The 21,649-nt window shown below is 37.1% G+C and overlaps 1 protein-coding gene across 3 annotated transcripts in view; it reads left to right on the top strand.

The window, feature by feature from the left end:
* Window positions 1-21,649, top strand: part of MOCOS (molybdenum cofactor sulfurase) — a 211,579-nt gene that overhangs the window by 103,850 nt on the left and 86,080 nt on the right. For all 3 annotated transcript variants that reach the window (XM_030265788.4, XM_072924395.1, XM_072924394.1), the window contains one exon: window positions 20,699-20,775. In XM_030265788.4, coding sequence (XP_030121648.4) covers window positions 20,699-20,775 — 77 coding nt within the window. The remainder of the gene's footprint in view (window positions 1-20,698; window positions 20,776-21,649) is intronic.

Genomic DNA, 21,649 nt, shown 5'->3' with positions numbered 1-21,649 from the left:
AAATACAGTCAATGGAGCGATAAAACCCTGAATCCTTTTGATCCTGCAATTTGATTACCATTTAAAATGAGGATTTCTTTATGACTGAAAAGTTCAAAGTTTGTCTTCTCCCTTTAAGCATTGCCTTATAACAGCATCCTAAGAGAATAAGACCTCCTTGGCATATATGAGATGCATCAGTAATAATCCTGTTTGCAGAAACCCTGCATGGGTAGAAAATGTCAACATTCAGACTAAGTGTGACTGTTTTTCAAGGGTTTTTTATAAATTACATTTTTATGATCTTCCTTGTAAGATTATTCTAAGGAACTGTTGGCTCATTATTCTGTTTTCACTCCATTGTTTTTTCTGGTTTTGTTTTTCAATCCCCTGATTATACTTCACTCTTAAGAAAAGCTTCAGAGAACGCTCTGTATTTACAGTGTGAATTATGATTCTGCCAGTGTGCATAACAATTACATTATAAATATTTCCTTAGCCACATTTGATAATGCAAATTAAGAAAAATAATTACCATTACAATTACAATTATATATAATTACACTATATTCAATTTAGTTTATCTCTAACCTACTCTTGCCATAATATGTTCATTGTTGAAGAATGAGATTTTAGCTGACTGTGTTGGAAGTAAACATGGATTTTTCTGTCATTGACAATGTATGTTCTTTGAAAGCAGAGTTTTAGCACCAGAAAGTAATACAGTTTAGGTGGCTCAACTTCAAAGCAGCCTCCTAGATTAAAATTTTGCGTGTGTATGGAGTTTACCCTTCATTGAGTTAGAAAGACTGTTCGCTCCTAAAAATGCTACTTCTTTAAATATAAATTATTTTTACCTGGGCAAGCATAGTTAATTTGTACATGTGCAGTAAAAGAGATTTATGGCTGCTGGATTGACTAAACACAGCAGATGCCTTTCCAGAAAAGCACAGTCTTCCAGAACATTGAGTGAGGATCCATTGTCTCTGAGAGTGAACAGTGCAGAGACTTACTTAGCATTATATCCTTATTTAGCATAAATATTTGCCTTAGGCTAATCAGTATGTACCAAGACATCTGAGGAGGTAGAACAGCTAAGATGTGCCAGCTTGCTTTGTTTGCTAAGGGCGAGTATGTACATACCTGCTGTTCACAAGAGTTGCACCCACACTGTCTTGCTTTGGAAGGATTCATTTCTGAAAAGAAAATAGGAGAAGCAACTAGAAAAAAAACAGATTGTTTATTTTTTCATTTTACATCAATAAATGCTCTGTGGTCCTCTGCTGCTGCTGCTTCTGACTCAAAGTACACAAATTATATTAGCAAGACCATGTTACCTGGTCACATGCCTCTCAAATTGTACAGTTTTTCCGACAAGGGCGACTACATACAGTAGAGTCTGTATAGTGCTATTGTTGTTTATAATGCATTTATTTGGTATCTTCTTCATTGCTTTCAAATAGTCCCTTGATACTTTAAGCATTCCTGGCGTATGTTAAGCAGTCATGTTAATTTGTGATTTTCAGAGGCTCTGAGACTAAATATTTTCATTTCTCTACTCACTTTAGGGAGTTCTTGTCCTTTTCCAGATGACATTCTTTTTTTAGACAGTTGCTCTGTGCAGCTTTGTGTCTTAGATATACACAATACGATTGTTTGCTCTTCATTATTCAGTCTGCAATCTGCCAGTGCACTGTGGCTCCTTAAAGGAGTAATAGCCTATGATTCAGTCTCTTTCTCCCAGGTAACAAGCAACAGGATGAGAGGAAATGGCCTCAAGTTGCTCCAGGGGAGGTTTAGATTAATAACTGGGGAAAATGTCTTCCCTGAAATGTTGGCCTGGCATTGAGATAGGCTGCCCAGGGAAAGTGGTGGATCACCAACCCCAGTAGTGTTCAAAAGGCATGTGGATGTGACTCTTGGGGGTGTTTTTAGTGAACATGTCAGTGCTGGGTTAGCAGTTGGACGTGGTGATCCTAGAGGTTTTTTCCAACATTTATGATTCTATCTCTTCTGGTTTGAAAACAAAACCAGTGATAGACTCCAAGTCAGAAATACATTTTATTAGGAAAAGTGAAAAAGAAAACAGAATACATGTAATAATACCAAGAAAAACCAGTGACAGAGTCAGAATACAACCTGACACCCTTTTTGGTCAGGGTGTTGGAAGCCGTCCAAATTGGAATGGCTGCAGTCCCCCTGGAAATCCAGCGGAAAAGGCTGAGTCTGGTGTCCCAAAAAACCCAGGTTATATCCAGTTAGGAATGTTTGGCTCCTCCCTCTGAGTGGAGCATCTCACAATGGGATACTGTAACTTTTATCAGTCATACAGTGACATTCAATAGCCCATTATCAGCAGATGTCTCCCTGGAGGGAGAATTGGTTGTGAAAGAGATAAGAAAAACTGCTCACTTAACAGAAGACAACTGCTATACAGATGGCAAATGGAATACATCTTGTCTTGCAATCTGGGACAATCATTTTGTGACTAAAGGAAATAATTAGAATTTATTTATGTATATGCTCCCCTCTATTTTTCAATTTACATAATTTTTTGTTGTAATTTAGGATATGTATTTTTGCTGGTTAACATAGATTTTGAAAGTGGACACAGATTTTATTTCTCCCAAACTGTTATGCCCTTAATGTGTTTAAAACTAATGCCTTTGCTAAACTCTGAAATCCATCATTGGTCAGTTGGCAGAACAGTAGCTACTCCCAGCATTTGAAAACAGAACCCAAATGCAGTTCCTGTTTCAATATCTCAAAATGGAAACTGCAGCTCTTGTCTACTTAAACTCCGGTTCACCTTTGTAAAGCAAGAGAGAAGTATTCATTTTTGGCATGTGTGTGAAAAAAGGTCAGTCAGAGCTTCAGTAAGATTTGGTTTTATATAGTGGCTGAAGAAAACATAAATGAAGATAAACTTAAAGTAGCATTTAGGTTAATGTATGTTGCTTGTATTTCATTAGCATCTCTTTATGGGAAAGATGTCTGTGAAGGACACAAGGTATTAATTTATAACCTGCTCACAGTGGTTAGCACAGAGCTGACCCAGCGTGCAGAGGGGTGTGAGGTAGCTGGAGGAGCTGAATGGTTGAATGTGTTCCTGAACTGGTGCTGATGAGTAATTGTTTGGAAAGTGTCCAATTTATTCTCATCAGGATAAACATTGATGACTTACATCTCACAGGTATATAGGAAAGAAATATGAAATTACTCAACTTACATTTCTTCACATCAATGGATGACATGCATGATTTCACTTGGTTGGAATCTGAACTAAGTGCCATGTATCTGCCCAAAAGCTGGGACATCAAGATGACTCCCATAACTTTAATGAAAACCTTCATTTTTAATGTTACTATTTAAAATTAAAAAATAGCTTCAATCCTTTGGACAAAGTGCAAGTAAAGTCAGCATAGCAGATGGGCACCTATTAGACCAAGGGTAAGGGCAAGTTCTGAAGGACAGTGAACTTAGATATAGGCATCAGTATTCCATGAGAACATCTTGTGGTGGTAGCCAGCAATGTATCTCTCTGCCAGTCTCTCCAGAAAATTCCCCAAACACCTTCTCTCTCTGTGGACATGGGTGTTATGAGCAGAAATAGGCAGCTTGATGCTTTTTCTCAAGAGTGCACAAACACGCTTCTTGGTGACATCTGCCATTGTGCAGAGGGAGGAAGTAAAGGAAAAAGGAGCCACAAATTCTGATTACAGTCCATGATAAATTTGTCCACAGAACTTGTTGCTGCTAGCAGGATTGTCATTAGAATAATTCAAAAGCTCTGAGGCTCAACTTAAAATTAGTAGCCGAACTCTGCAGGCCCATGGCCAAGTGCTTCTTGAGAGTGGAATTTTACCAGGATCTCTCTTGCTAATCAATATCCATCTCTATGGGTAGTTCATGTTACCTTCAGTTCTATCATTGGTATTTGTTTTTATGGTACATAAGGTGGTAAAAAATGCTGATTCTTTTTGAAAAGCTTAAAATTTCCCAAGTTTATTTGATTATAAATGTGCCCATATCAAACGTTGTACCTCTCAAAAATCTTCCACTTATCTCTCTAATTTATTCTGGCTTTCTCAAAGGAGTCTTTGAAATGGCTCTGGTGAGTTTGAACACCAGAATTTTAATAGATGCTATGTTGGTTAATTGAACAAATACATTAGTCAAGTTGTATTAAACTTCATGTCGGCAGAGCTGAATTCCAATTACTAACGTAGCTTTAGAAACATTAGCAAATGCAAAATTTCATTAGGTATAATGTTCTTAACCGTGTATTATCAGATATATCCCTTCCCCAAAAATATAAAGTATAAGCCAGAAAATAGCCTAAAGAGCACTAGTTTGCTAGATACTATAAAAACTAGAGAATATGCTTGCTACAAAAACACAGTTATTTTCAATGGCTACAAGTGAAAAAAAATTTTAGACTTTTTGCAGTTCGCATATGTCAGCAAGATACTAGTAATATTTATACTAAAGCAATGACAATTGATTTAGATTTCTTTCTACAAGAATGGCAGCACTTTTAGCATTAGCTTTGTTTTCAGAAGAATTTGTGGAAAACTGTGCTTTTTAATCAGAGCCTATAATTGTGTCCCTCAAGTGTGTTTGGGTTTAGGAGGATGAGATAACAACATGTTAGTAAATTTTATATGCATTGTCATATATGCACAGAATACTATATGGCACAGTGAAAAGCCACAACAAAATAAATAAATTCTGTTGAGAATTTTGAATTTTATATATTTTATATATTTATATGTTTTCAGCATGCTGCAACTTAAAAACAACATCCCCAAATGAACTGATTTTCTGTGTATGTGTACAGATTTTCTTAAACTAGATTTGGACTGAATGTTGAAACTCATTTTAGCTGTGCTAACTACAAAAATAATTAACATATTCTTGTTTCCCACCATGCCTGATATTTTCCTGGTAAAAATATGTAGCAGTTAATTACCTTTGTCTAAGGTCATCACAGTCAATATATGCAAAACTACTGCTTTCCTTTTCAATCTGAGGTCATGTGCAGCAGCTCTGTGCTGGGACACAGCGCCTCAGGGCAAATGTGCACATTCATTGCAGAAAAAGGCCCCAGGCCAGTGACAGGATTCACAAGCATTCAAGTAAATACAATGGGGACCCCATGACAGTGGAAAATTCTTAGGACCATGTCTGAGTTGAAAAGAAAATTAATTTAGTGGATACAAAGAGAAAAAAAAAAAAAAAAACAACAAAAACAAGTCAACAAAAAAAACCCCAACACAACAGACTAGGACAGCTAAGACTTACCTTAAAATACCCTGAGCTGTCTGTCTATGGTATCCAAAGTTATTAATTTTTTTTTCCCCCAGGATCTGAGGTTTTAATCTTTTATGTGTACATACACATTGAAAAGAAAGATATTTCTTCAGAAATTGTACGAGAAAGAACAATGATTGTTTATTCCCTCATATGGTTAAGCTGCCCTATTAATGTCAATTTTTAATTTTATCCTTTGGATTTCTCATTAGCTTTACAACATGTCTAGATTATTTAATTATTATGTTTCAGCTCATAGATGACATAAGATTTAAGAGGTTTTGCTGGGCTCTAGCAAGTTGTCACTACATTTTGCCTGAAGCTGCTTTTGTATAAAATAATCTTTCCATAGTTAACATTCAGGATACTCTGCAGAGCATCTTAAGAAGACTTAAATGCTAAATAACTGTCACATAGCAAGCCTTAGTATTATTGCACTAAATTACATTGCAAGCAGTGTGATAAACAACATCATAATACTTTGACACATTCATCATTAATTATAACTGAAATCTAATCTCAACTGGATTTTTTTCAGTAATTATAACCAGTAAAGCAAACATTAACATACACGGGGAAGGGGGGGTTGTAGAAAAGAAATCTTCTGAAGGCATAGCTGATACATCAAAATACTGAATGGGCTGACAGTCTTATTAGGTTTTTATATGGGGTTTTCTACATATATTAAGAGATTAAAAATCTGAAATACATTTGGAATTAATTATGTGAATAATCATTTTCAAAGCAAAACTTTCCAGAGACCCACTGCTTATGTCATTTTAAGGTGACATATGACATTTCAGATTTCTGCTGTTTTACATGGAAGACTAGTGTTGAACTAAATTTTAAATCTGGGATCCCTCTGACCACCAAACATACTGTCTGGGTGGTATTTCAGCCTTAATACTACTAAGTTTCCTGTATTTTCCTATAAAATGTATATTGTATTTTTGAATGGCAGCTCTATGTACCTTTTCTCTCCAAATTCACATTTATTTTCCACTGCAGAACTTTCTGCCTTTGGGGAGCTCCCATTCTGCTGATGAAAACTCTTTTCATTTGTGCTGGGCAATCTGGGAGTCTGGCAGCCAAGCTGAGGGCAGTAATGTTTTGTGCTGCTTCCCATTGTGCTGTGGTGCACCACCACAGCACCCTATTGGCTCAGTCAGAGTTCATGGCAACTAAAGAATGAATTTTTGCTCTCTTTGCTATCTTCTTAAGACTCTGTTTTAGGAAAGTACTTTATTACTTGTGTAGTACCAAGCCTACTTTGAAGTGGGATTATACTTTCCTCTGTATATTATGAATTCCTTGCATACAAAGCTACCTGCTTTCTACCATTTTCAGTGGTTAGCAAGTGTGAAGAGGAAGATATCTACATTTAGTCAACTATATGTACTCTATTTGGAGCAATGTCACCTGGTTCACCTATTGGATATTTCTACTCACACCAGATACCTTCACTGACTATTATTTTACAAGCATCACTTACCTGCCTGAATGTCCCTGAAATATATATATGTTCTGCCTAAAAAATCAAACTAGTGGAAGTAGGTTCATTTCAGCCCTGCTTAGTCTTTGGTTGTAAATGAGCTATGAGAAGATTTTTTTTCCAATGGTATTTTTACAGAAAACTTACCTATTTTTCTATGGTGGTGAGTGCAATTTGGTAAAACTTGCATGCAAATATTTTCTCTTATGCATATAGCAACACTGTCTATAGCATTTACAAAAAATTAATATATTTTTGTCCAGGAGAATTATAGACCATTGAGAGCTGAATTTTGAAAGTGCTTCTATTCATAAGTAGGAATATATGACTTGCTGTACTGGTGCATGCTGAGTTTTTGAAATGAGTGTTTTGTATTACAGCGTCACTGTGCAATTTTTCTTTCTTGGTGATTCTTCTGTGTCTAGTATGATTGAAGCAGAGAAATGTCCTGTACTCTTAAGTGAAAAAGAAACATTAATGGAGGTGGGTTTACTGTCTTAACATCATCTTATAAAATCATACAGCTGTCAAGATCACCTTTTACTTCTGTGATGATCAATCTAAAGAAAATGATCTATTTATTCCTTACTACCATTACCACAGACCCTCCTTATGGAAGCATAGGGAACTAGTCAATACTCCATACTGTAGAATCTGCACACAAATTTATAAGAAAAGAAACCCTGTCAGTACTTGCATTTCTTTTGCTCTTGTCTCAGTAGTCTCTTACACAACTGATGTTGAGCAAGATGGTGTCACCCTAATTGCATGTCAAATGGAACTGACTTGGTCACAGGGAAATCATCAAGAAGGATGACCCCAGGATTTTCAGGGGTTCCCAAAGTAACAAACTTGTGCATTTGTGTTATTTTCATATGCAGGTTCAGAAAGTAAAAATGAGTTGCTATTTTGGCATTTTCGTTTTTTTGAGTCTTGGAAGGGGACAAAAAACTTTCTGGGTCATGTAATCAACCTATTTGTGGTGAAAGATGCCTGCACTATATGATCCCCTCTTTATACTGAGCTTGTGTGCAGAATGAGAGAGATACATTTGGGACAGGGGAAGGAGCATATGTTGGTTTTGGTTTGTTCCTGCTTCTTATGTTGGGATGTTGGGAAATCGTTCTATAATCTCATGTCTTGGATGTTCATGAACTTTCAATTTGCATTTTATACTACCTTGTGGTCAGTTTGGTCATTTATCTGCATTTTGTCCTGTAGTTGTTTTTCCTTCCTGGTTATTACCCACCTTTTCCAGCTTTAGATCTACCAAGCAGTTCTACTTAGATTTGAATTTTCCATACTAAGTGAACCAAACACTCTAAGATGCACTTTCCTTTTCTCTGTTCATCATATACAGCCTGCACAGAAAATCTTATCAAACCTTTATTAATGGTGTTCTTATTTTTCTATCTGTAAGTCCTAGCATGTTTTCCTGTTTGTCATCCTGATGGCTGATAGCTGATCTGATAGACTGGCAAATCTAATATTTTGGATGACAGTCCTCCAGTTCATGGCAGAAGTTAATGTCAGTAATCCCTAAGTGCATAATAGGGCTTATGCATGATGATGTACTTATCATACATTATAGCATATTATACATTTAATCTCATTTCTGTTTTTAGGGTTTTCAACATTATCTGTTGCCTACTGCATACATTATACAGCCCCATCTCCAGTGCTAACAGTCTGGAGACTGTCACTTCAGCAGCCCATTTTATCTTTACATTCCTACCTTATATGCCAGGATCATGACTGAGACTACTAAAAGAGATACTTGTCCCAAAGCCAGTGCTCAAGGAATTAAATGGGAAACCTTTATCAAGCATAATAGTACCCCTTTCAGCACAATTGCTTGGCCCACTATTACACTCTTCTAATATTCTTTGTTCTATAAGTTTGTCATATGACACTAGAGGTAGTATTTTACTGAAAGCCAGATAAATTAGTTCTGCATTTTCTTTGCCTAGAAAAATAATGTGCTTTTTAAATGGCAGCCTGTTTGGGATTTTCCATTGGCACAATCCATGATACATTTGAGCATGCTTTTATTTACTCATTTAATTCTACTTTCATTCTGAACTTGTTTCAGAATGTACATGACACTGAGTTCAAGCTAACAAATGTGTTGTTCCCTGGATAACTTTTGTTTCCCTTTCTTCAGTAGAAATACTGTGTTTTCTGGTTTCCATTCTTGGTTTGAAAAATTTGCTTACTGGCTTGTGTTATTTGTCTTAGGGAGTTTTTCATGCCAATTTCTTAATTCTGGGACATAGTTCATCTGTCTGTCTGTGTTCAACTACATTAAAATCTTTGAAATGAGTTTACACACCAGTTGCAATAACTTCCATTTTGATACTTTCCATACACTTTCAGCCATGAGTCACCCTCTCCTGACCTGTTTTTCATCAGTCCTTCTTAAAATCTGAGTCCAAGTACTCAGGTAGTTTTCAGACTTTTCCACCAGCTCTTTGCTTCTTGAATAACAATAATAATACTTTTCGTTTTATTTATATTCCTTTTTTTATATATATTTCTATGTCATTATATATCCTTAATATTTTCCATTGTTTGTATATAAAGAATAGTTCACTGTACAGTTAGATTTGTTTTGTCAGGGCTTGGCTCCTGGGAATTCTCACTTTATCCCTGTTCTTTCTGTTTTTCCAGCAGTAGCTTCCTTCCCTGAGCAGTATTTCTTCTGCTTTCATGTCATCATAAATAAGAAGTACTAACATTTCTCATAAGAAGGGTTTTTTTTTAAGTGCAGGTTATGACTGGAGGCTTTCTCTAAAAGTTCATTTTTTTTTATTTCTTTCATACTTTTGGGATCCATATGTTTTTTAACCTCAACTTCAAGTAATTTTAAGTCTTCTCTTTATCTAAGTATTTGATGATTTCAGTTCAGTTTTCCTGGCCAAGTAGCTTCATTAATGTCTCATTTTGCTCCAGTCACATTCAAAATTTCATTTGAGGTTATTTTTCCATCTATGACATAAACTTGTAATTCCTCTGACCAGAGTTTCAATCAGTCGCCTATTGTGTATTGTATAACTGTTTGCAAAAGCCATTTTTCAGGTAATTATCTTATTTGTAGAAAGTTTTGTTTGGGTTTGGCTCTGATATTAAGCAATAATTGAACCTGACCATTTCTTTTATCTTAGTTTTGCTTGAAGAAAAACTAAAGGTTTTTTATTTCTGTGAGAGTTATAGAAAAGTATGTGTTGGATTAAAAAACTTTTGTTTTTCCTACATAGCTAGATAGCCTATAGCAAAATCTTACCAACTAGTCCTTCTTGTCTTGAACATCTCACCAAAGGCATTTCAATTCAAAACATTTCCGTTTTCTTCATCACTGTCTCTCCTATATTTATCTGTGTTTTCTTTAGCATGACTTCTGTTTGTGGTTATTTTTCTACCACATACTAATAAGGTAGTGTCCTAGAGTGGCTCTAATTCCTCCACTTTGTAGCCCATGTACTTTGTCCTAGCATATAAATATCTCTGCTTTTTTTACCCACTCATTATCCTGTTTTCTCTTTGGGTGATAGCTGGGATGATATTGCTTACATAACAAATGCTTCTATGAATATTAAAGTTTTTATTTCTCTGTTGATGCACACACTCCTAACCCTCTGCTGTTCCTTTACCCTATTGTTTCCTCAGCTGCATGACTCATGCTTTTTTCTGTCAAAGTCAGGGAGAGGAGTTATCTCCCTGGGCTCCTTACTGCAAGCATCAGCAATGCCCAGTAACATGCCAGAATTTTCCTGACTTCTTGAAGGAATTGTTAGCTCAGATGATCCTTTCTTCTGGATTTGGATGAGTGGAGGATTTACAGAACTTCCTGCAGTTGCTGACCTTATCAATGCAGGTCCAGGACAGCTTTGATTATATGAGGACATGAAACTCCTGGGGTCTCCATCATTGCACTCCTGTTGAAGAGGAGAGGCAGTTGCATGGAAAGGGTTCTTGGCTTTCTGCAGTATAAGCTGCAAAGTACTTGAAAGTGAGAAATTAGGGGTACTTGCAAATTCAGTATTGCTGATGTGAATTCAATTTTCTGGAAATTTGGTAGCTCCCAATACCCAGTCCATGCTTGGGAAATCAGTTAGAGTTGGTCCTTGGAAAGCAAAGTTGCTTACTTCTTCAACTTCCCAGTCTTCATCACTGAGGTACTACCTGTTGACCTCACAAGGTAGCATGAAGTATTAGCAAGCCTCATAGCAATGCTGAAAAATAAAAAAGCATTGGAAGAAATCTGCATATAATAGTCCCAAGGTGGAAAAATAGCTAGCAGTAAAACCAAGTAGTTACCAGGATGCACCTTATTTGCTGTAGCAGACCTTACTATACAATTTTTAAAATTTTTTTTTCAGGCATAAAAGAGGTGCAGAAGGGTATTTCCTTGTGAAAGTCTTAGTTGATTGTATCCCCTAGGCATAAAAAGGCTACTCATATACCTTAGAATGTTTTATTAGCTAATAGCTTGTGTTTGTCTTATCCCATTCTTCTTTGATGATTTTACTTTTACCACAAAGGTCTCAAAATGCAAACTAGCTAATAAGACCCTATTCTGAACCTAAGCTGTTTCATAGCAGTAATTTAATAATGCCAGTTCTGTCAAGCTGCCAGCCTTTCTGGATACACAGTGTTGTTTCTACATGTATCATACATTAAACTGAATTTAGCTGATTAGTGCTCACTTGTTAGTACTTGTAGTTGGTGTATGCCACCAACTACAATAATTTCACATACATGCATGTTCACATCAGAAGTAAAAGACAAAAACACTGATAACATTATATTCTTGCTGACACCTATGAAATATTCAGCACATTCATGAAAGCTTCTGAAATCCACTTAACACTCATTCCAGTTTATAAAAATGAAAATTATTTCCTGCTTGTACTTTATCTGAGTTAGTCCAGCACCTACAAATCCCCCACTGAACCATGTCACTCCATGCCACATCTAGACAGCTTTTAAATACCAGGGATGGTGACTCTACCACTGCCCCGAGTAGCCCGTGCCAAAGCTTGACAACCCATTCAGTGAAGAGATTTTTTCCTACTATCCAGTTGAAACCTCCCATTGTGAAACTTGAGGCTGTTTCCTCTTGTCCTGTCATTTGTTACTTGGGAGAAGAGACTGACCCCCACCTGGCCACAACCTTCTTTCAGATAAGCTGTAAAGAGCAGTAAGATTCCCCCAAAACCTCCTTTTCTCCAAGCTAAACAATCCCTGCTCCCTCCCTGTTCCACTGGGCAACTTTCCAGCCACTCTGCCCCCAGCCTGTAGTGCTGCCTGGGTTTGTTGTGACCCAAGCACAGGGCTCAGTGTGTCACTCTGTTAAATCTTGTACAATTGGCATGTCCAGACCCCTCACATTCATGAGCATACATTGGGCTTCTGTCTTACAGACAGTAGCATAATTTGAAGTTCTTTAGGTTAGTTTTTGGGTTGCCATGCAAGAAGAGCACATCGTTCCCAAATGGTGGCTCAACAGAGAGTAGTTTAACAAGATGGTCCTAATTCACAGCTCCCAATGATTCTGCTAATCTTGGGTATACATATGCCTGTGAAAATTACCTCTGGAAAGATTTTTTTTGCTAGAGAAAGAAGCTTTTTGGATGACATCAGAGAAGTCTTTTCACATACCCACTCATACCTATTACTGATAAGTAATCAGTAACACACCCCTCAAGTGAGGAAATAAAATGCTCAGAAGTCTTGCTGAATTCACTTTTATCTGTAGTGGAAATAAAGTTCATGCATTGCAGCTACCCCTTCTTCGAGGCACAGACCTTTGTGTAGAATGGAGAGCGCCCACTGGAAAGCACTCATAGGGATTTTTCTCCATTATCTGAATATAAGTTACCACTACCCTTTTCCGAGGTCACTGCTCTGGGCCTGCCTCACTGGCACGCACCATTAGACAGTGATATTTTTAGGTGTAGGTTTCTAAGACTGAATTCATGTTCAAGTGGATCCCTTTTTGTCTGCCAATTTTTAAACTGATACTTCAATTTAAATCTTTAGCAGTTAATTACAAAGTTATTCTTTATCCCAAATGTACCTGTTTAAGGATGGAAGATTACATCTCAATCTTCAGGAAATAAACAAATCTGTTTATACTAAATATAGAAAAATTATTACAGCTGGTCAGATTCTTGCCTATAAAAAAATTACTTCCAGAATGTATTTCATCCTTTTCTTCCTCTTAAGGAGATAATCAAAGAAAGAGCTTTGAATTTTTATTAATGATTCATTACTCATAGCTGATCACTGAACAGTTTATGCAAATACACTTTACAAATTGCTCCCTTTAACTATTACTTGGGGTTATATGTGGATATTACTTTCCCATGGGAAGCAGAGGTGTGAACATTTGGATTATTGATATATAATCATGGGAGTATAATGCATATCAAATGTTAAATACTCAGACAGATACAGAAATCATTTGCAATACGCCTGTTCACACTGAATTGCACCTTAATGGGGTTCTTGTTGACATTAATAAGTTACAAGTCAAGATTAATGAGTATAAATTGCTAGCTAACAAGCTGATAGTTGAACATATTATTCTTTGAGGGTAGTTAACTAGCAGGGCTCATGTTCCTAAAGACTTAAATTTAATATACCTCAAGGAAATATCCCTTTGTATAATGGAATTTAAAAGAGAAAGATTATTTTTGTTTCTTCCCCTCTGCCACAGTAATACAATGAAAATATATTGTCCCATTTTGTGAATTTGGAAGGGAACTTTTGGCCTGTGACGTGCAGTGCATTGGTTGTTTTGTGAACAGTGACTTGTAGTAGGGAAAAAAGAAAGTAGTTTTGTCATTATTTTACTTTGGAGGGTCATTGTAGGGGTTGACAGGGGGAGTAGGTTATCCCTGAGATATAATTTACCCATTGTGTCAGAGCTCTGAGGATCTGATAATCTACAAAATCACAGTGTGTTGCTCAGACCAATTTGAGTAACAGGCTTAAGGATAGCTAATCTTTTCAGTGCAAATGGAGAAGATTTTTCTAGATGTATATAGTGAGCAAAGTTACCAGCTAGGAGTTTATCAAATTGTATGTAAGGGAGAGATGCACAGAGACATTTGAAAAATAAAAATGGATTGATTTATTAATTCAATTTTCTCCTCCACAATTGGCTGGTTTTAGGGCACTGGATCTCCTTTCATTGTATGAGGAAAAAAAAAATCACTGTTCATGATTGTGTGATGTGCCACTAATAGAGGTAAAAAGGAGTTGCTGAAGTGGTGAGATAGGTGTATTTTTCTTAGGTCTAACATTTATTACTGCCCTCCTACCATTAAATTCTTGGCTTTCTGTAGTATGCTCCTGTGCAGACAATTACACAAATGTTAGATAATTATGAAAGAATGATTTAATGGTAACATATGTGTCTGTAACAACAGACTACCTCCTAATTTTATTTACGTGCTTCAATGGGATTCACTGTGTGAAACAAAGATATTTAGTCAAAATGGAATGTGTACCAGAGGTTAGTCATCTGTGGATCATATCACGTTCCAAAGATTTTACTAGTAGAAGATCAAAAAGCCCACAGACAAATGCTTGGTCTTGGGAGATGCTGCCTTAAAGTTCAGCTCTTGGTGTTAATGTGACCAGGATTTCCCCCAGTAAAGAAAGTGACTAATACTGTCAACTAGCAAATTGCTAAAAATTAAGAGTATCACCTGTGGGAGACAAAGCCAGGCAAAGGGAATCCTGTCCTCTGGAGATAGACAAATACCCTGGAAAAGTACCTGAGAACTTTGTCTCGGGAGGAGTTGCTAAAAGTTCTATAGAGCAGAGCAGGGCCCTAAAGGTTTGGGAAAGCCTAATAATGATATATTTTGAATCAAAGAAAAGCAAAACAAATATTGGTCCTTCTGCAAATGTTGGGTTTTGATGTTGGAAAGCAGTGAGACCAATTAAAATCTGTTCCCCTGCTAATATCAGAGATGGCAATTACCAACCTAAGAACATGAATATGGCTGAAAACAGTCTGTTCTTACAGCCATGAGCTTCATACTGTATACCCTTGGTGCTGTTGTAATTCCAGAAAATGTCACTTTAGAATAAACATGAAAATATATAAAATGTAAAAATTTAATTTGCCAGGACAGATGTTTCATGTGGTGGTGATGTGGATTATCTCTAAGAGCTGAAAAATAGCATCTGAATGAACTACTTTTAAATGCATACCGAGAACCTCTCTGTATTGTTGTATTTTTTAATTAGATGAAAATAAATGAATTGAAAAGATGAAAGGAACTCATGTAACGTCTCACTTCAAAGCTCAGCTCCACTCTTGAGGAGTGTTTAAAAAAAAGAAAAAAAAAAAAGAAAAGCAGCTTATTCAAGAAATATGCATTCTTGGTGGATTTAATTTCTCTTTTACCTGCTTTAGAAACTCGGTGATGACTTCTGTTCATTTGACTGAAATGGCGTCATTACCCTGGTGTAAGGGAGAGTGGCAGCTGGCTGACAGTGATGTTCCCCCCGTGCTCCTTTGTTGCACTTTACATTGACTCAGAAATGCTCTCAAATGAGCAGGATTATTTTTGACCTTGTGATGGGATTTTTATCAAAGTTTCAGTGCTCTGGCCTGTGCTCTGGGTAGGAACTGCACATATGGAAATGTTCCTTAGCTGCCTCCCAAGGTGAGAGCTAGAACACCAACTACCAAGTGTATACATATAAGTGCATGCAGCCTGGGAAACAGACAGGAGGAACTGGAGCTCCATGCCCAGTCAAAAAGTTATGATATTGTAGGAATAACTTAAACACGGTGAGACAACTGGCTTGAGCAGAGGATTGTAATAGGTAGTTAAAGGCTCTTTTGTAAAGACAGGCAGGAAAGAAGAGGAGGAGGAGTCATACTCTAAGTTAAAGAGTGTAAATGTGATCTTACAAAAGAGAGCCTTGAATGGACAGAAGTCAAATACAGTGATTACAGAAGCCTCATCTAATGCCTTTGAGATTACAGTGGTAATCTCCAAGGAGGATTTTACAGGAGGCATCTGCTATTGACCTCCAAACCGAGGCAGTAAGGCAAACAAAGCAATATTTGTGTCACCTAAGCAAGCTTCAAATCACCAAGAACCCTGTTCTTATGGGTGACTTCAACACCCTAAACATTTTTTGGAAAAACAAACAATAGCTAACATATCATTTATCAAATTTTGGAAATTTGTGGGGAACCACTTTTTTATACATATGTTAGCTGTACCTGCCAGGAAAGAGACACTGCTTCATCTGCTACATGCAAACCAAGAAAAACTGCTTTCATTTATATCTCAGTTAGCAATGATTTTGTGATCACAATATTGTGGAATTTGGGATCTTGCTGAGCATGCTGAAGGTGACTAGTAAGACAAATGGTTTAGATTTTAGAAGGGAAACCTTATCACCTTATTCCAGAATTTAAAGGGTGGCTACAAAGAAGATGGAAACTTCTTTTTGTTCAAGGAGTCACATGGGAAATATGGGAGTTAATGAGTTACTCCTGAAGAGATTCTGACTCAACATTCCCAATGCAAACAATCAGCCATTGGAATAATCTGCTCAGGGAAGTGATGGATTCCCCAACATTGCACACTTTTAAGATTTAGCTGCACAAAATGTGCCATCTTGTTTAGACCGTGTTTTTGCAAAGAAAGGTTGGACCGGATGATTCTTGAGGTTCCCTCTAAAATGGAATTCCCTCTAACTATTCATAGAATGCTATGAATCTGTGATTCTGTGCACAGATAGAATTTCTGTGCATCTGGATTTGCTTTATCTGCACAAATGAATTGAACAAAAAACCCAAAGCAAAAAAAAAAACCCTCAAACAACTCAATCACTCATCTGCCTGCTAAGCAAGTTAGCATTCCAATCCAGCAGCAGATGCTTCCACCCAAAACTCCTAAAAGGCATCCCTTGTATACTTTTTATATGCAGAATAGCTTATATTATGAAAGATATTTCACCACCTCAGCATTGGTTGATTGATCATGAGGAAATTTCTGAAGTCTTGACTTAAGTCAGTGCTGTCCAACTCCAGGATAATATCTTTGCCTTCCACCAAATTTCCTCTAAGTCCTATTTTCAAACATGAAGGGTTTTTTTTAGCTTTTCAGCACTTTATTTCCAGTCACATCTGTCCAGGCCAGTATTCTTGTCATCATATTTCTGTGTAAAGGTGACCTGTCTAAGGGCAAGAGAAATTGAAACTGCCCAAGATGTCACAATTTTCTTTTGTGTTTCAGTTGCCCTGAAGTATGGGATGGTGTCTTTAGAAAATAGCATTTATATGCAGAAGTGTGACAGAGAAGTGTCATAAGAACCAGTTGAATAAAAATTCAAAGAAAGACTAGCCCATCTCCATCCCTAGGAAGATCCTAAAGGCAATAAAGCAATACTTTTCTCTTGTGACTCAAAAATTTTTGCTTCTAAAAGCAGAGTTTTCATGTGACTTAGAAAGGGAGAGCAGCTCATCAGCTTCATTAACTCCTGGACAGATGTTAGGCACGAAGCTCTGTTCTTTGTTATACCACGAGTTGCTTAGTCAGTTTGTCAGATAGCAATTGGATGTGAAATGCTATTAGGGCTTCACAAACACAATCAGCTAAGCAACTGAGCTCATCCCAGACATGATTAAGTGAGATCAATTATAATAAGAACTAGATAAGAGAGGTAAGCTTCTTGTTCCTCGGGTTGGTATTCCTCAGTATTAGCCTTTGTAAGTATCCTTTATACATCATCAGCTGCAAAATCTTGATTACTTCAGGAAGTGGCTTCTAGACCAGCATTCAAATGAACTTCATCCTGAACTGATTATTCTAATACTGCAACTGCCACGGAGTGGGGAAACAGTTTATTTGAAGCATCAATTGCACTAAACAGAAAAATAACCATTGAAGCCAATGTTTTGCAATTCAAGGAGCATGTTTTCTCTCCATCTCAAATATGGTTAAATATTCTGAGGCAGAGCTTTTTGTTGTCCCAAGAAGGGAATAGCTGCTCTTCATAGCATTATGTTTTGTCATGGCACTATTGCTATTGCACTTAAGGCTTAATGTGCTAAATATCAGAATTAATGCATTATTCCTGAAAATTTTGACATGAGGTTGAACACCAGGTATTTGCTAAATCTGAAGGATATATGAGAGTCAAGTGCACAGGAAGTAGTGTAAATATACATATTGCATGAATAACAATATATTTGTGCTTTGTTAATCAGAACAGGGAAGCTGATAATGTAGGAATAGAGGGGGCCATATGAACAAACAAAATAGAAGAGAGGAATGTTACAAAATAGTTCATGTCTAAATTGTAGAGAGAGAGACTTGCCCATATCTTTGAGCAGATGTTTTAAGAATTATTTTAATCTCTTTTGTGGATTCTGATTCTTGCCATGGAGCTCCCAGGAGGTAATTTTTTTTGTGATACAGAAAGACTAAATGCAGGCTGCATATCATGCCACGATTGGCCTGTTCTGGAGCATAAGGTTTGACCAAAAACCCACAACTCTGTTTACTTGCATTTTTTTATTTTTTTTTAGAGGGAAGATTCCTAAGCTCTGAACTATTTTAATAAAAATATTTACAACCTTAGAAGAGTGACATGGTCTATGCACATCTCCTATTGTGTTGCACTAGATGTACTGCAGTTTTCTGCTTAGTTAATAATCAAATCTGATAAACAGAAATATAATTGCCTCCCCTTTTGCTATGAGGAGGACTCAGATGTCTTTGATGATCTAGGCTGGCACCTTTCTTGCCCTTTCAAGTGCTTTTATCAGTATCATAGTGATAAAATTGTTTGGAATTGTGCAGTCTCCTTGATGGGCTCAGCGCCAGTGTCTCTACTCTGGTGCAGTTCCCAGTGTTTGCTTTGCTGGCCACTGTGAGTTACTGAGCAGAGCAGGTCAGTTCGTCCTCACGGATCCTCTTTGTAATCTCTCCTTGGCAGACATGTGGGACCGCTGTGACCTTTTCTGCAACCAGTGCAAAAGGTTTCTGTACTCAATTCTGAAACAACTGTTAGCCTCTGCCTTATCTTTTCTCATCCTCCCACATTTTTTTTGGCTTTTTTGATAGAGTAATGCTTCCCTCAGATACTGGTCCACAGGTCTCTGTGAAAATATTCCTGGTGTTAGGTCTCTTTCAAATCACAAGTGGCCATTTTGCACTTCATCATGGACAACCAGTAAGATTTTTCCTCTAAAGTTCAAGATCAATTATTAATAATTAGTAGGGAAGATTGAGGAATTTCTAGGATGGATTCTTTGGCCTGTGCTATGTTAAAATATGTGAACATAAGTGGTCTCTTTTGGACCATTCATCCTTGTAGTGGTGCACCACTTTTCTCTTATTATGTAGTTTGGTTTATAATTATTATAATTATTTTCTGCCTCTATCGTCTTTCATTGCAGCTGAACATATTATCATATATACACAGTACACTTGTTTTCTTTTGTGACCTTTACCAAAGATTTTTGGAAGGTTAGTATGTTTTTCACCTGATGATGCCACTTGCAGTGTTGAAAATATTTGATAACTGTCAAAAAATAAAATAAGAAGTAGGAAAAGTTATGATAGAAATGAGAGCTATTATGTTATTCTATTGATGTTTGTTTTATTAAAGAAAAAGCATTTGATATATGACATTTTTAAACTTTGAGCCTTTTCACAAGACATACTTAATTGTGGCACCAAAAGCTTTTAACATACATTATGAAAAATTATGCATCCAGGAAAAAAAAAAAAATTCCTATTTTCTGGTCTAAATGTGTATTTAAAGTATTTTTGCCCAAGAGTATGTGTCTTAGCTTCCACCTTGTCCACTAATTCTTCAATGTAGATATCATCTGATCTTTCCAAGAAAGATCCAAGAACACCAGGTCACTCTGGAGGTCTCATCCTCATGGTTGGAGTTTAATTTTAAACTTGAACCATGAGATTTGAGGTGGGTTCATTTTCAGCATTTACAGTTTTGGGCATAGCTCATTCCTGAGAGACTTGCTGTGACCCCAGGTTCAGCCTTGCAAAATATTGAATTCTGTACAGTTCTGACTTCATCACTTGCATTATTCTGCATTCTTCTTTGTGGTAAAGCAAAATGAATGATTTCTCCTTAAAACTTATTGTGGACTGTGGTGCACACAAAGCCTAAATGAAACATTTTCATGCTTCCTTGATGTCCCTTCTGGTCCCTTGAATACTTTTGTGCATCAATTCCTGAGTTCATTCTCATCTTGGAGCTTCACTTTCTCCTCTTGGACTGTGGAATGGCTGCTGCAGTGCAGTGGTTTTGCTTCTATTTGGCATTTCCTTTAAAAGATGATGGTAGGGGAGGCACCCCCTCCCCCCATCCTTGTATAATGCTCTTGTTGCAGATCAGTTAAAAATTAATTTCCATGAAAAGCACACAGGGGGAGATTTGTTAGTGATCTCTTTGTCTGATTCCTCTTTGCACCAGATTACTGGAGCCTTCTAACTCAACTGTGTAATTACATTGGGGGGTGGGGGGATGGACACAAGTCTCCATCTATCTTCTCACCTATTCCCTAAATTCTCAGAAGGTAACTTAGGACCTTGTGACATTAGCTCATGAAACATAACTATTAGCCATTACTTCAATATAGGTTAGTACATAGTTACTCTATGTAGGAGAAAATTATACCTTTCTATGTGCAACTGTTTATGTGAACCTCTATTGCTTTGAAGAACATATTTTTCTGTCACAGGACACTGAGAGAAGACAGAGAGATGAATCCCTAAGGGATTCCCATTCTGCAAGTTAGATTCACTGAATATAAAAACAGTAACTGTTAAAATAGATTTAAAATCGGTACTATAGCTGCATGTTTTATTTACTGTGCTCATTTATTCCATTCTTTAGGTTTGAAGATGGTACAGTCTCTTTTCTTGATATCATTGCTCTGAAGCATGGATTTGATGTTCTGGAAAAACTCACAGGTCAGTTAATATAACTCTAATACTGAAGATTGCAGTTCTGGATTTATGTTCAGGGTGCAGGTCTGATCATATTTCTTATGGCTCTAGCTTAATTTTCCTTTCTAGTTGTACTATCTATGTTCATCTTTGTGAAGATGACTAATGAGCCAGTGTAACTGTCTGATGTGAATAAGCCAGTGTAACTGGCTTATTCACATGCTCCCTAGTGGATTATTCCAGCCTGGTTTGAAAGCAAAAAAAATGGTCCAGACTGGTTCTGGATATGCCAGACTTGAGTACACAGAGCACTTCTCATCTGCCTTACACTCCCAAAGATGCAATAGGAAAGTAACACTAGAAAGTAGCTGAGTGACTCTCACTGTTTGAGGCAACCCTTGAATCCCTTGACATGGAGCTAATGCTGAAGTCCCAAATAAAACTTCAAATGATCTTCAAGTTAGAACCTGTATGTGAAGAGTGATACTCATGTGCCATGAGAAGGCACACCCCCTCCAGGATAGACTGCTTCTTATCTGGCTCAGCACCTCAAAAGCACAGTCTCTGTGCTTGCTGCCATGGGGCAGGGACTCTCCTGAAAAGGGCAGATGACACCAGGGAAGCTTGCACCACGGGCTGTGCAGATGTACCATGACATGCTTCCACATGTGGAATATGCCAGGTTAACAAAGGATGTTCCGTAAATGGGTTTCTTGATCAGATATGTGTATTACTTAATGCATGATGTCTGAACCTCCCTTCTCCAGTGCACTCTTCGATTTCGTATTGAAGAGCCGTAAAATGCATCATGATGTAAAGGATGCCTGAGTCCGGAGAGACATTGGCTATGAACTTTTCAGCTTAGTGTAATTTCAGCCAGTGTCTGTGGAGGTTTATT

This window comes from Taeniopygia guttata, chromosome 2, assembly GCF_048771995.1.
Source record: "Taeniopygia guttata chromosome 2, bTaeGut7.mat, whole genome shotgun sequence".
Lineage (NCBI taxonomy): Eukaryota > Metazoa > Chordata > Aves > Passeriformes > Estrildidae > Taeniopygia > Taeniopygia guttata.
This window is presented reverse-complemented; position numbering and strand designations above follow the sequence as displayed.